We start from the raw sequence: 18,911 nt of genomic DNA on the forward strand, positions 1-18,911 counted from the left end.
TAAATATAATGATGTCATTTGATATATTAGATATCATTTGTAACAAATAATAGCAAAAATAATAGTTTCACACAGTTTAATATTATCAGTGTATTTCCCTAAAATTATATTTCGCACTGATTTTGTCATATACTTTTATCGGTATTACTTCTGGCATCCCGCCTTTTCTGTCAAAAATTCCTTCAACTCGCATTGCTACCAACTTAAAATGAGAGATCAGGGAATTCGGTTTGAGGAAAAATGAGAGAGTTTCGTATCATGTCATCTTTGTCGTAAGTCTACATAAAATGTTATGCAATAATTCGCTTCGAACATAACGGCATTTTAACTCAACATAAGTTTGTTTGGATGCGTGCTCACAACGCATTATTGCGCACATAAGCGATCAGTTGAAAACAAGTCGTTGTGCTAATAACTTTAAAAATGGAAAGTGATTTATTGAATAATATAAGCAATGTAGATTTCGATAGTGATGATTCCATTATTGATCCAAATTTTAATATAAGTGGATGTACTGCAGCAAGTTCCAGTTCCGAAAATAATGATGTAAGTTTTATAGTGATTACATTTATAAAGTGATTTTAATAAAAACTTAATATTAGGAAAACTCTATTATAAGTGTTGCAAATAAAGTGGAAACAGAAAAATATTCAAAGAAAGATGCAAAAGATTCCAGGAATAAAGGGCAAAGTTACACCTCAAGCGCTGGTAAGGTCGTTCAGGCACGTGCAGTGCGCAGGTTGGAACCGTGCAGAAAGAAATGCGTAGATAGAATCACTTTTGAAGAACAGCAATATATACACACACAGTACTGGGAACTAGGCTCATACAATTTACGCAAAACATTTGGTGGCTTAATTGAAGTTGAAGAAACAAAAACAGTAAAAAAGGCTAAACATGACTTAAAACCAAGGATAAGACCTTATACAAACAATTATTTCCTGGAAGTTGGTAGTAATAAAATCGCAGTATGCAAAAAATGCTTTACATTCACATTATCCGAGACAGAACAATCTATAAAAACGGTTGTGAGTGCAAAACTTGATGGGCGTGTAATCGGCGATGGACGTGGAAAACATAAATGCACTAAAAAACTTTCTATCGCAAAAGAGAATGAAATTTTAGATTTTATTAAAAGCTTCACATCGTATGAGTCGCATTATACTCGAAGGGACACATCAAAACGTTATTTGCCAAGTGATTTATCTGTGAATGAAATGCATCGTCTCTATTGTGAAAAATACGCTTACTCCGTTTCAATTTCAAAATTTTCGCAATTGTTTAGCACACTCAACTTGAAATTTAAAAAACCTAAAATTAACACTTGTCATAAGTGTGATTTGCTCCAATGCAAAATACAAGTTGCTAAACCCGAAGAATTGGACTCTTTACAACTAGAGCAATCTAAACATGTAAATTTAGCAGAAAAAGCTTATGATGCTAAAAAAAATGATAAGCAGAGAGCTTTAGCTGATGCTACACTTAAAGTGTTGTGTTTTGACCTACAGCAGTGTCTTCCTACACCATTATTAAGAACCTCACTTTCTTTTTACAAAAGGCCTTTGTGGACTTTTAATCTTACTATGCATGATTGTGCAAGTAATCAGGCCTCATGCTACATGTGGCATGAAGCAATAGCAAAAAGAGGGGGTAATGAAATAGCATCGTGCGTGTTTGATCATTTAATAACATTAAATACCAATGCAAAGCACGTTGTTTTATACAGTGATTCATGTCCAGGACAAAATAAAAATTCATTCATTGCAACTATGTTTGCAATTTTTATGCAATTTAAAAATAATGTAGACATTATAGATGTGATAGCGACCATGCTTTGATAGAAAAAACGAAAAAACTAACTTCAACCAAAATTCACCATCCCCGTGATTGGTACCAGTTTATCAGAACAATTGGCGTAACAAAAAAATTTGTTGTTAATGAAATGGCATAGTCTAACATATATGACTTTGCACATGCATCAAAGAATTTATTTACATGGAGAAAAGTAGATGACAGTGGTGAAAAATATAGCTGGATCGACATTAAATGGCTAAGATATACCAAAGAAACTGGAAATGTTTATTTTAAAAAATCCTTAAATGAAGAAGAACCTTTTAAATTGATAAACATATCTAAACGAGGAATAAACTGCGTGAGAATGACAGTTTTAAAAATATGCTACGGCGCACCTTTAAAAATTGGCACAAAAAAAAACAAGATCTTTTAGATATGTTACCTCTTGTGGATGAAGTGTATAAGCCATTTTATATAAACTTAGCATCAGAAGAACAGTTAGATTGTCATCCAGATCTTACAGAAGCTGATGAAACTAATGAATAATTAATACTTTAATTTGCTTTGAAACCAGATTTTTTGTACTATGAGTTGAACTTATTAATATGATTTAAGAAACAATACATGAAGCTGTATATTTTTATGTTGTTATGAATAAATTTCTTGTTTTAAAAATAAACAAATACAAAAATCTTATATCGAATGAGTTATTTGTTTCAGTTTTAGCAAAAGCTCTTATGTCAACTTAAGTATTATCCAACTGAAGTATTCATTTTGACAAAATATCTTAAGTCAAATTAAGATTTGATTTTTCTTAACTTTTCGTATTTTAAAATATCTTATGTACAAAACAACGAATAAAACATACTTCTTACTAAAATTTTTTTCAAAATCGGCATATAATGTCTTAAGAATAGTTTTGCTTTATCCTTGATTAAAAATAACTCATTAAATTTCAACACAATAGATTTTAGAGGAAATCGCCAATATCTCAAAACTCAATTTTAAGACTTAAGATGTTATGGTAAAAGGACACAGATATATAGCTGCAGCTGACTTATAGTTTTCGAGATATTCGCACTTGTATTTGAAAAAGTGCAATTTTTATCTTGAATTTTCACAATATATACTGAATATTTTATTAATATTATGCACTTATTGGCATTAATCGCGATTACTATGGCGCCGCGATCTGATTACACCGTTGCAAAGAGGACGTCCTCCCGATTCAAAAATATATGGGGTAATAGGTACCGCAGACGCCTAGTTTTCGAGATATTCCGCTTTAAAGATAAAAAATCAAAATTTTCAACTAGCTATTTCACACAATTTAATACACTTAAACACATTTTACGCACTTTTTTCACCTCATATACATATATTAAATAAAACTGTAGGCGTTGCATTAAATGTACATTTTACTTTTATTATATAATTTTAAAGTCAGAGTCATAAATTCCTTTGCTAACACTTGTATTGGCTTGACCAGAAAGGAGTTCTACGCGAAAAAACTTCGAACACACCTGTTTTTGGCTCGACCAGGGTAATTTTATTGAAGAGCGGCCGAAGGCCGCCATTGCAGGAAGGAGTTCTACTAAAACTTTAAGACACCCCGGTTTTGGCTCGACCAGGGTCGAAGGCCGCGTTTTAAAAAAATAACCCTGGTCGAGCCAAACCCGGAGTGTCTAAAGTTGTTTTCGCGTAGAACTCCTTTCTGTACTGGTGGCCTTCGGCCGCGCTTTAAAAAATAACCCTGATCGAGCCAAAACCGGGGTGTCCAAAGTTTTTTTCGCGTAGAACTCTATCATCTAACATGTGGCAACGCTCGTTTTCCACATAATTGTAAACACAGAAACCTTTTCAGCTATTAGTGTGCTAAGTAAATTTTAAAATAAGTAATTTTTCCATAAAAAATCTTAAATAAATCTATATTTTGAATTAAATTGAATGTTAATAGTTTAATTTTCAATATGTGAAGTGAAAATTGTGAAAAAATAGTGTTACACTGTGTGAAATTCCATGTGTTACTTATAGAAAAAAATGGCCTTTTAAACATGAATATTTTAAAAACTATAAGTCCAATCAAGAATATGTATATATATTCCTGCTCTGGAGAGCCTCCTCTTATACGGAGTTGTCAAACCCCGACCGCCATAGTAATCGGAATCGTGCCCACTTATTTTACACATTTCACCACTTTGTTTCTGCATATTTATTTGGGTCGGCTTTAGTATACTATCCCAGGCTTTAATTATATATATTAATCGTAATATCGTAATCTGGAGATCCTCCTCTATCCGACCATATTCATTTTAACCCCGAAATCGGGGGACGGTATACTAAAGTTTTCCCATTTATTTCATAAAAATTATAACGAAAATAGCTGTAAATAAATTTTTAACATTTTACACAAATCTTCGTTTAAAAAATAGTGTTGCCACATCAAATATTTTGCAAAAATTAAAAGAATAAAAATAAAATAAACCATAAAATAATGGTGTTATGACTAATGCAAAATCTTTCGGTATTACCTTTTCTTTGATAACCCCCGGTGATGGCCCGATCAGGGTTATTTTTTTAAAGCGCGGCAGAAGGCCGCCAATGCAGGGAGTATTTCTTAGCGAAAGAACTTTACATTTCACCCTCTTTGATAACTCCCGGTTTTGGCTCGACCAGGGTTATTTTTTTGAAACGCGGCCGAAGGCACCAACGCGGAAAGTATTTCTACACGAAAGAACTTTTCATTTCCCTTACTTATAGTATATAGAGTTAATATCATAAACTTTGTTTATATTATCTTTATACAATCTTTTTAATGGGCATTTGTTTTCTGCATTGGGGTATTTGTTTATTTTGATTCTTCTCATTCGTTTGCAAAATATCTGATATGGCAACACTTATTACTTGTCAAGCCGCAACCCTTTTTGTTAATGTTGAAATTAAGATATTTGTGTAAAATGTTAAATATTTATTTACAGCTATTTTCGTCATAATTTTTATAAAATAAATGGGAAAACTTTAGTATACCGTCCCACGATTTCGGGGTTAAAATGAATATGTGCAGATAGAGGAGGATCTCCAGATAACGAATATATATAATTATTACCGCCGCAAACTTATAGTTTCTGAGATATTTGCAATTAAAAATTTAAAATTAACAATTTTCAACACGTTATTTCTCACTGTATATCGAATTTTATTCATATATTTTGCACTTTAAATATATTTACGCTTCAATAATTTGTTTTTACATATTAATTTTTAACAAATTATATCAAAATTTGCTGTAAATAAACATTTAACTTTTTGCACAATTCTGTTTATTTGTACAATAACAAAAGGGTTGCAAGATGACAGAACATAAGTGTTGCCACATGCAATTGAATAAAAATAATCAAAATGAGTAAAATCCCCAAAATGAAGAAAACAAATACCCTATAAATAGTTATTAAGTAAACACCCCCCAACATCGGGGATTATCAAAGAGGTGGAAATGACTAGTTCTTCCGCGCTTCAAAAAAATAACCCTGGTCGAGCCAACACCGGGGATTATCAAAGTGGTGGAATAACAAGTTCTTCCGCGTAGAACTACTTTGCTCATTATATTTGGGATATAATCTTTCTTTTTATTGTGATTCTTATAATTCGTTTACAAAATATGTGATATAGTAACACTTATTTTGTGTCAGAATGCAGCCCTTTTTTTATTGTAAAAATGAAGAGAATTGTGCAAAAACTTAAATGTTTATTTACAGCAAATTTTGATATAATTTGTTAAAAATAAATATGTAAAAACAAATTGGTTAGCGTAAATATATTTTAAGTGCAAAATATATGTGGAAAATTCAATATACAGTGAGAAATAACGTGTTGAAAATTGTTAATTTTAAATCTTTAATTACAAATATCTCAGAAACTATAAGTTTGCGGCGGTAATAATTATATATATTCGTTATCTGGAGATCCTCCTCTATCTGCACATATTCATTTTAACCCCGAAATCGTGGGACGGTATACTAAAGCCGACCCCAATTTTCTCACGTTTTTCACTTAACATATTGAAAATTACACTTAACATTGAATTAAATATATTAAAATTTTACATTTATTTAAGGTTTTTAAACAGAAATTAGTTATAAAAATCGCATATCGCACTACCCTGCAAGTCAGGTACCGGCAAATTCTTCGGTGAAAAACCAGGGAGCGGAACTAGCAGTTTTGGGAAATTTTAGTATAGTATCCCCCGATTTCAGGGTTGAAATAGGTATGGTTGGAAGGAGGAGGAATAGAGATTATCTGTCAACTTTATGGTTGTTGTGCATATAAAAAGTGCAAAAATTGAAATGCTTATATAAAGCAAATATTAAACTAATTGATATAAAATAAATATGTGGAAACAATTTAGTGAATTGTTAGTGTATAATAAGAGAATTATATAAATTAAAAATTAACTAATAATCGAAAAATCGCAACATAAAATATGTGAAATTTTCAATTATATATATTCGTAATCTGGAGATCGAACTCCTCTTTCCAACCATAACTATTTCAACCCTGAAATCGGGGGATACTATACCAAAGCCGATCCGCAGTTTCTATGAAAGTTCCAATGCGATTCTTAAGGGCTAATTAACAAAATTACCCGAAACTCTTGCGTACGTGTGATCTCTCTTTCTTGCACAATACATTCATCATTTAGCAATGTCTTGGTACAATCACGGATGATTGCAACTATTCCAGCTTTTTCGGGTAGTTATACCAAATCCCAAATGCGAATTTTATAACAAAATCATTAATTATATTTCATAATACCTTTATTGAAAATAGCATGTAATTTAGCTGTTTATTATTATACAGTTGAACTTCCATAACTCGAAGTTCTCCTTAACTTGAACTCTTTAACCCAAATTAACCCACGATTACCATATGGTAACGCAAAATTTATCCCTATAATTTCATAAATAACTTGAAAATTTCTCAAACTACGCTGGTTTTTCACATTTCCTGAAAATTTATATATTGAATATAATTAATCGCAAAATCGAATTCATTTTCGTGTTCAGGCGTTCAAAATACATATGTGTATTTCATTTCAGAAGACTCTGAAACGTAAAAAGTTCTGGGCAGTACCGGGTTAATTGGCAATAGAAGTCAAATTTCATACAGATTACCTTCCGTAACTCGGAAGTCTCTCTAACTCGAAGTATTTTGTGCATTATGGTGATTCGAGTTAGGGAAGTTCAACTGTATTTACTTTATACATGTATTATCGTACTACACTATATACATATGTATTAAACTGCTGCACAAGTGCACATGAAATCACCAAAGTAATGTGCGATCTATTTTTACAATATGTATGTATGTAATCGGCAGTCATGCTATGATTGCGAATTGATTATCAACGATTAGTAGTTTTGTTTACTTTTTATTTTATTATATTTTATTTATTTATATTATTTTTTTCCTGATATTTATGATTTAAAAAAAAAATTAAAATATTTAAGTGCAAAGAAATGTTTGTTTTTTTATTTTTTATTTATGATTTGTTAATTAATAAATGAAATAAGGTTTGAGTGAATCCTATTCTTAAATTTAATTATTATTTTTTAATATGTACTATGTACGTCTAATATTCAAATTATTCAACAAACGATGCTAACTCAGAACGCGACATCCCGACGCCAACATACATACATATGAGTGTACATATGTTTATCTATTATTCTTTGGTCTTCGAGTGCCGCTCTAGTGTGATGATCACAATCAACACGTGTACGACACATCCGAAAATATAATATACACAAAATTCAAGTTTGCTGCTTGAACTCGAAGTTAGGAGAGTCGTGATAGTTCGTTTGCGTTATTTTCGCTTCGGGTTCCTAACTCGATCGAACACGTGTTTGACGACACAAGTGCTGAACACAAAGACGACGACACGACGTAGCGACGGCTGATCACAAATGTCGCTTTGAAGCCAGCGTCTTGAACATTTTGAAGACGGCAGCGACATATCAAACAGCAATTTCATTGTTGCCGTACTAAACCTTTCATTTCATTGTTAGAACTTTGAATAATTTTACATTTCACATATTAGTGGCAGCTCTACAGCGGCCATTGTCGTCGGCAAAATTAGAAACATTTCTAATTTGGCGACAGCGAAGACTTCAACCCTTTTGTCGTGAAGTCGTGCTGTTGTCAAAAAATCCGTGTCCTTAAGAACGCGTGTATTTTAATATTTGATAGATGTCGCTCGTCGCTTGTTCAGCACAACACTCGTACCGAATTTAAGATAGTGTGATTGAACAGACTCGAACATACCCGAAGCTGCTCTCTGATAAGCAGCGAACCTAAATAGCAACGAACACCAAAAGACATAAGCAAACAAAGCAACACTTGTTCGTATTTACGACAACAATTCAATTAAATTCAATTAAAACAAAACATTGCCTTTCTTGCATAGCGAAAAAGCAACGAGTGCCGCATGCACTTGCTCTAAATGCTCGTTCTCTATGTGGAGTAAACATGTTTATGCATGCAAATAAAGCATGTAAATTCATTAATACTAAAAGAAACAGTACTTTTATGTGTAAAGATATTATTAAAATTAATGCTTTTATAAAATAATTTACATTTTAACATAAAAATAACAACAATGTGTGTTGACATGTATTACGAAGTGTTTTATTGCATGCGTTGTCATAGGCTTGATTTTCATTGCCTTTCATAGTCAATGAAAGTTTGGTGCCTTCTCCGACAGTAATGTTTTGAAGCAACATCGCTTGGTGGGAAATATGTCATGCAAGCATTTACTTTTGCTGCTCTGAGTGTGTTATTGATTTGATTTGTTCGCTGAGAGCAAAACTTTGCATTGTCATGTTAAATGAACGAATGACTTGAAACAAGGTGTAAGGTGCTTGTGCAACAGTTTAATATGTATGCATATAGAATTGAATAGTTTAACAATTTTTGCAATCGTACAAAGGCTGGAGGAAGAGTGACAAATGTCAAATTCCCCGTGTGGCCTGGAACTGTAGGCGGCGCATATGATGTGAGGTTTTTTTTGGTTTTTTTTTCTTTAGGAGTTTTCATAATTTCACTAGTACTAGATTCGTCCAATTTCTGGGAGGAGAGTTTCTATAAAATATAAAGTAAAATTTTAATTTTTACAACATAAATGTTGATAATATTTACCTTATGCTTCAGGAATCCTAAATCTGGCACGGGCAATGTTCTAGCCTTATCATCATGCTCTTGCTGTAGTATCTCAATTGAATGAACTTCGATAAATCCATGTTTTTGTAGAACGATACAACAACATTGTGATTGTTCAATAAAAGGTGAAAATGAACCTCCTAATTAAACATACAAGTTTTTAAATTTTTATGGTAAAAAACATTCACTTAAATTTAAAATTTGTGTTCGATGTAGCAGCGTTTGCGTCCATAATTCTGGATTTGCTTGCAGCACATACTCCCATCCCTTCGAGAGTTCTACGCAGCTACCATAAGTGACACCAATTAGGTTGCGTTCTTTTAACGTGCCGTATGAGGTTTAAATATATGTATGCTAAATAAATTACAATTTAAAGAAAGATATTATTATTATATTCAACAATTATTTACATATTCCATGGTTTCGCCCTTTTTGTTGACTTTCTTGGTATAGCTTCTATTGCGTGCATCGCATTTACAGTGAGATAAAGTATGACTGTATCAACCTCTTCAATTTCATATTTTGGCTTCAGAAAACTCATATTTAACAATTTATTTATTTAAAAATGTGTGGTTCAATATTTAAACTTTAAATGGACTGCCGATCACTGATTTAAAGAAAACACGCAAATTATTTTCTACAAGTAGCCATGATATATGTAGCTCAAAACAAAACTTGTTCCAACACACGAGAACTTTGGTTGTTTCTTTTTCCCATACAGTAGGTTCTCCAGAGTACGAATATATATAATATTGAATTTTTCACATACATATATTTAAACTTCACTAATTTGTTTCTACATATGGGCATTTCCGCCATGTCGGAACGGGACAATCGTACACCTTTCAACTAAAAAAAGTATGAACGAAAATGTTTTTTAATTTTGACAGTAGGATTTTTTAATAACTCTATTAGCCCTACATTTAGTGTTAAAGTTGATTTTGGAACGGTTGCCAAACAACCAAGGCATTCACACGGGACAAAAATGGAAGTCGTTTTTGGTGACTACGATTCAGACGGCGATTTCAGCGAATTGTAAGGCAATATTCAAATGTTTTAGATTGCACTGTGGGCCAGAAGGTAGGCAAAAGCGGCCAAAACTCGACTATCTTTTTTTAAATTTTTGTTTTGTTTATAGTAATCTACACATATCAAAGTAGATTTTAGCCAATTTCTGTTACATTTAATAAAATATTTTTAACTCCGCAGTACTTTGAATTTCAATTCGACAGTAAAATTTGATTACGTTTTTTGCGCAAAATAATGAATATAGTTTAAAATTGATAAATATTTCATAAAAATTCGAATTAGTTTCTTAGTCTGTATGGCAAAAGAAATAAGTTGCAAGAAAAAAATATTTAAAAAAATTGTATATAAAGCATAGTACACAAGATTGTTATTCACCGGTGCATATTATTTTTCGACTATGCTCGCTGCCGAATGCAGATTCCCCGAGATTTCCCTGTATATAAAAAAGTCCGAGGTTTTAATCGATTCATTTTTTCATATACTTTAAGTTTATCCTGCCCACTTTTGCCCGTTTTCACTTTTCAATTAGAAATATTGCAAAACACTCGCGTGCGCGCACTTAACATTTTTCGACACTCATATATAGGCTCGATACTGGCTTGTGGTAACATATATTTACGTATAGTCAATTTTCGACTGACAAAATTAATATTTGGTCTTTCGATGCATTGTGTTCATAATATTTATATGCTACAAACAGATAGATGGCGCCACCGTCGGTTTCCAGTTGAATTTACTTGAAAAACATGTCTTTTCGAATATACTAATCATATATTCTGCTTATGTTGTTTGAAAAAATAAAATCTAGAATACTTATATTCAAATTTAATCATATCCAAATTTAATCATTTAAAAAAAAGGTAAAACTGTAATACTTAAAATGGCGGAGTTTACAAAGAAAGATCGTAGAGCTTTCGAAAACCCAGAATTATTGGCTGAGTGTCTTGAACTTGAACTACATAAAATAGTTGTCCACGGAGCTGAAGTTATTAATACAAGTATATTACCTATTGGAATTCTTGGTGAAGAAGCATCTGAAGCTAGAAATAAGGATTACAAAAATTTTAGAAAATGCCACAGTAGAAAACACGATAGAATATCGAATCTAACTGATGTATTTAATAGAGTAATGGATACTTCAGATGTAATTATATCTAGCATGAGTCTTCAAATGCGACATAATCAAAAGAAGGTATTAACTATTCCAGCAGAAGTTAGAGCGTTGTTTGCAACGCCAGAATCAAACAAGGACGAAGAATTACAATCAGTGTCCACCACTCAAGACAGCGATGATGATGATGATAGTGATGGCGAAGACCATATTAATAGAAGTGTGTTCGAAGATTATTCAATATTAGACGAAACTGAATTGACGGATGAAGAATATGAGAATATTCAAAGTGAATTTTAAAATTTCGTTTTTAAAAATCGTATTTATTTTGTGAGAGGCAAGGGGACTCACCAAAAAGCACCCCATGTAAATAAATGTTTCAATTATATTATTTTACAAATTATCATTGTTTGTGAGAGGCAAGGGGACTCACACCAAAAAGCACCCCATGTATATATGTGTTCCAATTACATTCTTTTACAAATTATTATTGTTTGATACGCCATATTGGATCCGCCATTTTGAATTTTTAGAAACTAACTTCAGATTAGTAATCAGCGACCCCGAAAACCCCCTTGTAACTATTTTCAGACGAATACGTTAAGTTTTTACAAAAGTCATCCGCCATATTGGATCCGCCATTTTGAATTTTGAAAAACACGGATTCGTGTTCAGCGACCCCAAAAACCCCCGACTAACGATTTTCGAGCGAATCCAATGAATTTTTAATTTTTCGTCCGCCATATTGGATCCGCCATTTTGAATTTTCAAAAACTAACTTCAGATTCGTAATCAGCGACCCCAAAAAACCCCGAGTTACCATTTGCAAGTGAACTCGATGATTTTTTAAAAAAGTCGTCCGCCATATTGGATCCGCCATTTTGAATTTTTAAAAACTAACTTCAGATTCGTAATCAGCGACCCCGAAAACTCCCGAGTAAGAATTTTCGAACGAATTTGATCAATTTTTTAGTTTTGGCCGCTTTTGCCTACCTTCTGGCCCACTGTGGATTGTAGAGCTTTGTGTATGGATGCCTTTAAAATTGGTATGAACTTTACCCAAAAATAGTTTATAGTTTTTTTTTAAATTAAATATTTACCACATTCGCACGGGACATTTTTATTCCATCATAATATTTATGTTTATTTTGTTGTTATAATACGGAATTATACAATAAGTCCAATAAAATGGCTTAAAAAAGTAGTAAATGTATTCATTTGTTTATTTTAATTAACATCCAATGAGAAACACAACAAAAATTCTATAGTATGAAATGAAAATAGTATTATGAATGTAAAATACATTTTTTCAAAAAATGCTGTCCCCGGGTATAAACAATTTTTGGATTTCGTTATCTGCCAGACCCTCCTTTTGATAACTGCTCCCACTCCATCGACGGCTTCTAGCAAAAAAATTCTATTCTAATGAAGAGTATTTTAATCTTCTTCTTCTATAATATAAAAATGAATCGCAAAATGTGTTGCTAAGCGCATAACTCCAGAACCGCTGAACCGATTTCGCAAATTCTTTGTGTAGAACGTTTTTAGAGGTCCCGGGATGGTTCTTACGGAGACAAAAATTAGAAAAATTGACTGAAAAAGTCTTAAATCCACAATTTTCTAATCACCCATACAAACAATTTGTGTCGTTAGTCTCGAAAAAAGTCGAGAAGGGCCAAACCGATCTGGCTAATTTTAGTTTTGAAATATTTATGGAAGGCCAGAGAAGGATTAGAAAGTAAGTATTTATCGAAAAGTTGTGAGGAAGATAACAAGAAGATGTTTTTATTTGAATTGACAAAATTTAAAAAAAAAAAAATAAACAAAAAATAATAATATTTTGAAAGTTGTCATTGTTGCTTTGTTAAAATATTTGTATCATTGTTCAATTGTTTAAGGCTGTGTCGTACACCTTTCAACTAAAAAAAAGTATGAACTAAAATGTTTTTAATTTTGACAGTAGGATTTTTTAATAGCTCTTTATTAGCCCCACATTTAGTGTTAAAGTTGATTTTGGAACGGTTGCCAAAAAACCAAGGCATTCACACGGGACAAAAATGGAAGTCGTTTTTGGGGACTACGATTCATATTCAAATGTTTTTGATTGTAGAGCTTTGTGTATGGATGTCTTTAAAATTGGTATGAACTTTACCCAAAAATAATTTATAGTTTTTTTTTTACTTAAATATTTAATACATTCGAACGGGACATTTTTTTCCATCATAATATTTATGTTGATTTTGTTGTTATAATACGGAATTATTTAACAATAAGTCCAATAAAATGGCTTAAAAAAGTAGTAAATGTATTCATTTATTTATTTTAATTAACATCCAATGAGAAACACAACAAAAATTCTATAGTATGAAATGAAAATAGTATTATGAATGTAAAATACATTTTTTCAAAAAATGCTGTCCCGGGTATAACAAATTTTTGGATTTCGTTATCTGCCAGACCCTCCATTTGATAACTGCTCCCACTCCATCGACGGCTTCTTGCAAAAAAATTCTATTCTAATGAAGAGTATTTTAATCTTCTTCTATAATATAAAAATGAATCGCAAAATGTGTTGCTAAGCGCATAACTCGAGAATCGCTGAACCGATTTCGCAAATTCTTTATTTAGAATGTTTTTAGAGGTTCCGGGATGGTTTTTACGGAGACATAAATTAGAAAAATTTACTGAAAAAGTCTTAAATCCACAATTTTCTAATCACCCATACAAACAATTTGTGTCGTTAGTCTCGAAAAAAGTCGAGAAGGGCCAAACCGATCTGGCTAAATTTAGTTAAAATTGTGAGGAAGATAACAAGAAGATGGTATTTTTATTTGAATTGACAAAATTAAAAAAAAAATAATAATAATATTTTGAAAGTTGTCATTGTTGCTTTTTGACATTGTATAAGGCTGTGTCGATAGCCCAAAACAATTTGTAACAAGTAGGGAAAGGCAACCGAACATTTTATACTCTCGCAATTTATTGATGTAATTTTATTACACACAATTTGAAATAAAGTCCAGTAGAATAACGCAAATCAGCATATATAGTACATGAGGGTTGAGGTAATTCCTGAACCGATTTCACTCATTTTCAACGCCCAGTTATAATGGGAATAGGGGTAACTTGGCACCTGTTAGTAGGCAGACAAACGGCAATTCGGCCTTGAAATTACTCCTAAATTGCAAATCAACGAAACACCAGTCTGCAAAATCGCCAAAAAAAGAGCTATAAAGAAGATTTTCCAGATATTCAAGTCACTGGAGGTACTGCACAGGACTTAAAAAGATTTACGACACAACGAAAATATTTTTGGTGAAGCCATGATTCTGTTGGCAGGTGATTTTCGCCAGACTATTCCTGGATCAACTGTTGCTGACGAACTAATCACATTCCTAAAATCATCTAATTTGTGGCGACACATAAAGAATCGCCAATTAACAAATAACATACGAGTGTTTTTCCAACAATATCATACTGCGATTGTAGAAATAGTTGAAAATGGTAGCGACGCAGTTGACACCTCGATGGATTAATAAAATTTTTAACGAGTTTCTGTCACTTCATGGCCTCGAAAGAGGAGCTTATTCATCGTGTTTTTCTTGACATGAAACCATAATATAATAAACATAAATGACTGATTGAATGACATATATTGGTGGTAAAAAAACAAGGATCACTTTGATCTTAATGCGACAATTTAGAATTTCGTTAAAGGAGAGTTGACATAGCTACAAACCAGGATGACGTATTCAATTATCCCACAGAACACAAAAAAAAAAAGAGAAATTAAGAGATTTATCAAGAAAATAATATGTCACGATTTTCTCCTGACAACATTGTTAAAATGAGCACTCTTATTTTGATTTGTAAGCCTATAATTTTCGCCAAAATCTATTTGAATAGCTAGTTCAGTGGAATTTAAAGTGCGGTTTTTGCTCATATGTAAATAACACTGTCCAACAAATGAAGACTTTTTGAATGGAACAGAATAGCGACCCCATAATTCTGAAAGGGTATGTTGAGTAGATCATTTTTGTAGAACAAACTTATGGTCCAGCACGTCAGCATTATACTATATGAAAAAAATGTTGTCAGTTAATGTCTGAGAGAATTCTTATGGTCAGAGTTGTATTGTGGAATTGTATGAGGATTATTTTTGTGGAAGATCTTAACCCTCTAACTGGTTTCTTTATGGGTCAATTTGACCCTTTTTTCGAGAAAATCAAAAAATATCCTTTAAAAAAGGACATTTAAGGATTAAAATATTCTACGAAAGTGTTTGGCGGAAAATTTCAGTGGGGGTCACCAAAGACACCATTGTTGTAAATAAAGCTCTTTACGATTGATAAAAAAATTATAATTTTGTTTTAATAGTGCTTTATTATAGTATGTACATATTTATTTTTTTGCTTCAGCAGTAGTAGGACAATGGATTAAAGATTAAACTTAATATGCTTTCCTGTTTTAGCTTGACGTGAATGTTCCGATGTGTCAAGGTTTCTATACAAGCCCCATACGTATTCAGCAAGCATTACAGTTTGGGATTTCCCTTTGAATCTTTCTTTCAATACCTTTATATCCTGATGAAACCTTTCACAGTGTTCATCTGAAACCGCTCCAAGGTTTTCTTTAAAAAAATTGAGATGAGAGTGCAGAAATGCAGCTTTAGTGACATCTTAACGCCAATATTGTTAAAACCGATTAGCATGCTTTCAATATTTTCTGCGTAGTTTTGTGCTTTTGAGTTTCCAAGGAATTCTGATATAACCAGCTGCATAAAGTCAAATGCTGTCTTTTGCATATCCGACAGATGACCATAAAATTCTTCATCTTGTAATAATTTTCTTATATCGGGTCCAACGAGCATTCCTAGAAAAGGTAGTTTACATTAAATGAAATAAATTATTTCTTAAAACCGTATTTTACCTTCTTTTAATTTTGCTGCAGATAATCTGTCGAAAATTGTTTGAATGCGTTTGAAAGCATATCCTTGTGTATTTAAGCTTTTAATAAAATTTTTCACCACGCCCAACTTAATATGCAGCGGTGGAAGTATGACCTTATCTTTTGGGACAAGAGATTCATGGATTACATTTAAGTCACCAATAATATTTTCTTTACGTTCTTCGAAATACATATTTAATATGATAATGGCTGCTGGTAGCACGTGAATCCCATTTACAAAGAAAGCACATATATTTTGTGTATCCTGTTTGCATTCCAGTCAATATTGCAATCATTTTGAAGTCTGCGCATACTTCCCATTTATATTTATAGTATTCAATTTTATTTAAGAGATTTGAAATATTTGCGTAAATTTCCTCCTTTTTTGTGGAATACGCAACCGGTATTGATGGATGCTGATTTCCATTGTGCAGTAAAACTTAGTACCGCCTTTGTACCAGGTCAAAAGACCACTTTCGCAAGTAGTACATACAGTTTGTGGTATCCAAGCTTCACATATTAATCGTATTCCAAAGAAAAGAAAATATGGTTCTTCAATTGTAGGGAATATCTTTCTTCTGCTTTGAAGGTGCGTAAAATGTCCACAAATAAAACAAAACCAATCTCTTAATTTGCAAACAGAATCCGCCATGCTTATTTAAGCTTTAATTGTTCTTTTTTTATATTAATTTTAGTAAAAATCACATCCGATATGTACTGCTTAGTAAGTCAATTATGCTTAATTTTATCACACCCGATTTGTAAGTCACAGCTGACTAGACGCGAGAACTCAGTGTTTGGCCCGGCCGAACTTGACGACGTTTTCACCTACTTTGTGTATGTTGGCGTGTAATTTTGCCAATTAATCGTAAAGAGCTTTATTTACAACAATGGTGTCTTTGGTGACCCCCACTGAAATTTTCCGCCAAACATTTTCGTAGAATATTTTAATCCATAAATGTCCTTTTTTAAATGATATTTTTTGATTTTCTCGAAAAAAGGGTCAAATTGACCCATAAAGAAACCAGTTAGAGGGTTAAGATCTCCCACAAAAATAATCCTCATACAATTCCACAATCAACTCTGACCATAAGAATTCTCTCAGACATTAACTTACAATATTTTTTTCATATAGTATAATGCTCCCTTCGACCAAAAAATGAAAACTTTGACCCACTGTAAAAAAAACTCAGACGTGCTGGACCATAAGTTTGTTCTATAAAAATGATCTACTCAACATACCCTTTCAGAATTATGAGGTCGCTATTCTGTTCCAAAAATGCTGTTGGACAGTGTAATTAATGTAAATGTATCTATTTACATACTTAAGTGAATTTTATAAGACAAAAAATAATTTTCAATTTTTAAATTCCACACCTACAATGTCGCACGTGACCAATTTTAAGTAGTTACCAAAACCACAAATGTTTTGATTTTTGAACAATGTTTGTTTTATTTTAATTGTATAAAAAATTACTGTTTATACCCAAAATTTGGCGAGCTGCTTGCTGCTTATAACTATTTGCGATGATGTGGGAACAAGTCTTGTTTTTTGATGCCGCACGGGACATTGAAATATAAGATAATAAGAGAACAAAAACTTAGTTATTTGTGATCGCATGCTTTCTTATGCATTTTATTTTGCTCTTTATACCCTTACAAAGGTTTTACACAAAGCAAAACATTATACATGATATGTTTCTTTAACAATTTTGACGAAAAAACAAATGCAGTAGAAAAATCGAAATGAGAAAAGTAGCTCCTACGCGACTTGGCTTTCGTATATCTCGTAATTGGTTATGAATTAATTTAAAATTAATTTAATATAAATAAATTTAAATATTTTCCTATGAAAATATGCAAAAACTTTGTAATTCTAATAATGTTTAATATTTTGTCTGTGGTGGACCTTCTGCCGGAAATGCCCATATTTATTTTCAATAAATTATATTAAATATGCTGGAAATAAACATTTAACTTTTTGCACAATTCTCTTTATTTGTTTAATAAAAAATGGTTTCATGCTGACACAAAATAAGTGTTACCATATCACATATTTTGTAAACAAATAATATAAAAAATAAAAAATAAAAAAAATGATAAATGTTTCTAGTGGTGAAGACAGTGTAGATGTTTTTGCTATGTTAGGGACATTATTGAAAGCCCAGAGAGCATTGAAATAGGACTTTTGGAGGAAATTTGTGAATAGATATGATTCGTCACACAATGAAAGAGCAGAAATAACATAATAGCATTATCATTAAATTCTCTAAAATAATGATAATCAAAGGCATTTGAAATTACAGACAGTTTTTGGAAGCAGAATTCCATCTTGCTGGTGAAAATTTTAAAATTCGAAAAAGGCGCTTTATTAGAACTTGGTTTTATCTAGGTGTTCTAAAATTGCCCCTATTAAAACTGGTTTTGTCCGCAAACTTCAATCTTACTGTAATTTTAACCTTTGTGTCAAGAAATATATTTGAAAAGCTAAGGGTTCCTCCTGAATTGAAAAAAATGTGAAATCAATCACAATGTAATATGTATGTGTGAGTTGCTTATCTGCTTGTATGGGAGATAAACCATTAGGAAATTGCAGACGTTGGAGCGCACAGGAAACAAATATTTGGAGATTCCTAGGCCTGAGGATCAATTAGAAGTTGTATGCGATTGATGTGTTTCATCATTTCGAATTAAAAGCTATTGTTTTGTACATGCGTTAATTTCATCTGCAAAAGTAGAGCAAACAATTACCGCAAAATCTTCCGAAAATCAACAGGCCACCACCAGAATGTTTAGAGCTTACGATAAATTAATA

The 18,911-nt window shown here is 32.0% G+C and overlaps 2 protein-coding genes across 3 annotated transcripts in view; both read left to right on the forward strand.

Moving 5' to 3' along the window:
• The window catches only part of LOC114805273 (PRKR-interacting protein 1 homolog), a 52,008-nt gene that overhangs the window by 1,431 nt on the left and 31,666 nt on the right, over positions 1-18,911 (forward strand). The window lies entirely within an intron of this gene.
• LOC114805180 (PRKR-interacting protein 1 homolog) overlaps positions 42-18,911 on the forward strand; it is a 44,977-nt gene continuing 26,107 nt past the window's right edge. The window contains exons 1-2 of one of the 2 annotated variants that reach the window (XM_054235033.1): positions 42-546; positions 603-7,311. In XM_054235033.1, the coding sequence (XP_054091008.1) occupies positions 424-546; positions 603-1,838 (1,359 nt within the window). In that variant the 5' untranslated portion in view covers positions 42-423 and the 3' untranslated portion in view covers positions 1,839-7,311. Of the gene's footprint in view, positions 547-602; positions 7,312-18,911 lie in introns of those variants that run through there. The other variant, XM_054235034.1, reaches the window with a different exon arrangement.

The sequence above is a fragment of the Zeugodacus cucurbitae genome, chromosome 6 (genome assembly GCF_028554725.1).
Source record: "Zeugodacus cucurbitae isolate PBARC_wt_2022May chromosome 6, idZeuCucr1.2, whole genome shotgun sequence".
In the NCBI taxonomy this organism is placed as follows: domain Eukaryota; kingdom Metazoa; phylum Arthropoda; class Insecta; order Diptera; family Tephritidae; genus Zeugodacus; species Zeugodacus cucurbitae.